Source organism: Girardinichthys multiradiatus, chromosome 5, assembly GCF_021462225.1.
Source record: "Girardinichthys multiradiatus isolate DD_20200921_A chromosome 5, DD_fGirMul_XY1, whole genome shotgun sequence".
In the NCBI taxonomy this organism is placed as follows: domain Eukaryota; kingdom Metazoa; phylum Chordata; class Actinopteri; order Cyprinodontiformes; family Goodeidae; genus Girardinichthys; species Girardinichthys multiradiatus.
The window spans coordinates 30723102-30724840 of NC_061798.1; the positions used below are offsets into that span (position 1 = coordinate 30723102).

The 1739-nt window shown below is 38.4% G+C and overlaps 1 protein-coding gene across 1 annotated transcript; it reads right to left on the reverse strand.

Annotated features, from left to right (window-relative positions):
- Nucleotides 1-241: 241 nt before the first annotated feature.
- LOC124868379 (gastrula zinc finger protein XlCGF57.1-like) lies at nucleotides 242-1183 on the reverse strand (the record flags this gene model as incomplete). Its single annotated transcript, XM_047365599.1, has 1 exon — nucleotides 242-1183. A coding segment is annotated over exon 1 (942 nt), but the record flags the coding sequence as incomplete, so codon positions are not given.
- Nucleotides 1184-1739: the final 556 nt, after the last annotated feature.

Below are 1739 nucleotides of genomic sequence, written 5' to 3' on the forward strand. Positions count from 1 at the left end.
GATGGTGTACAATAATATACAGTCAACTGTAGCTGTCCAGTTTGGTGAGTATTCATAGCTTTGCTATTTTCCGTCCTGTGTGGATTCTCGTGTGTCTGTTTAAATGCGCTTTTTGGTTAAATCTTTGTCCACAGAGATCACAGTAAAAAGGTTTCTGCCCAGTGTGGATTCTCATGTGTGTGTTTAAATTAGTTTTTATGTTAAATATTTGTCCACAAAGATCACAACAGAAAGATTTCTGCCCAGTGTGGATTCTCATGTGTCTGTTTAAATTTCCTTTTACATTAAATCGGTGTCCACAAAGATCACAGCAGAAAGGTTTCTGCCCAGTGTGGATTTTCATGTGGTTGTTTAAGGTTGCTTTTTGGTTAAATCTTTGTCCACAAAGATCACAAGAGAAAGGTTTCTGCCCTGTGTGGATTCTCATGTGTGTATTTAAATTTCCTTTTTGGCTAAATCGTTGTCCACAAATATCACAACAGAAAGGTTTCTGCCCTGTGTGGATTATCATGTGTGTATTTAAATTTCCTTTTTGGCTAAATCGTTGGCCACAAATATCACAACAGAAAGGTTTCTGTCCAGTGTGGATTCTCATGTGTCTGTTTAAGGTTGCTTTTAGGTTAAATATTTGTCCACAAAGATCACAACAGAAAGATTTCTGCCCAGTGTGGATTCTCATGTGGTTGTTTAAGGTTGCTTTTTGGTTAAATCTTTGTCCACAAAGATCACAAGAGAAAGGTTTCTGCCCTGTGTGGATTATCATGTGTGTATTTAAATTTCCTTTTTGGCTAAATCGTTGGCCACAAAGATCACAACAGAAAGGTTTCTGTCCAGTGTGGATTATCATATGTCTGTTTAAAGTTCCTTTTAGATTAAATCTTTCTCCACAAAGATCACAACAGAATGGTTTCTGTCCTGTGTGGATTTTCATGTGTCTGTTTAAAGTTCCTTTTAGGTTAAATCTTTGTCCACACAAATCACAACAGAAAGGTTTCACTCCTGTGTGGATTCTTGTGTGTTTTTTTAAATAGGCTTTTTGACTAAATCTTTCTCCACAATGATCACAACGGAAAGGTTTTTGTCCTGTGTGGATTTTCATGTGGTTGTTTAAGGTTGCTTTTTGGTCAAATCTTTGTCCACAAAGATCACAACAGAAAGGTTTCTGCCCAGTGTGGATTCTCATGTGGGTGTTTAAATTGTGTTTTCCTATAAATGTTTTACCACAGTCTTTACAGCTGAACTTCACTCCTTTCTGGACTTTCCGTCGTGACTCCACATTTTTCTTCTCTGTAAAACAATTACTAACCGGAGCGCTTGAAGACCCCATTTCTGAATCTGTCCTGTGTTTCTGAAGAGAGCAAGGGTGAAAAAATTGTTCAGCAAACTCAGAGCAGCTAAATGGTTTGGTAATGTTTTTATCTGACTCAGGAGCTCTGCTCTCCTTCCAGTCCTTGTCCATGACCTTGTCCTTAGTGACTGGAAATCTGATGGCATCAAACTCCTCCTTCCCATTGAGCTGCTCTCTCCCCAGATTAGTGTAGACTCCCTCCTGTCCCTCCTTTATCTGTGGAGGCTTTGGGTCATGCAGGTCAACACAAGGTCTGTGGTCTACAGGAGATTCTTCTTTACCCATCAACATCTGCTCAACATCTGTAGGAAACATTGAAACACATTATGCATATTTAATAAAGATGTATCTAGGTGCTTGGATTGTATAAAATTTGATTTAATTAATAATC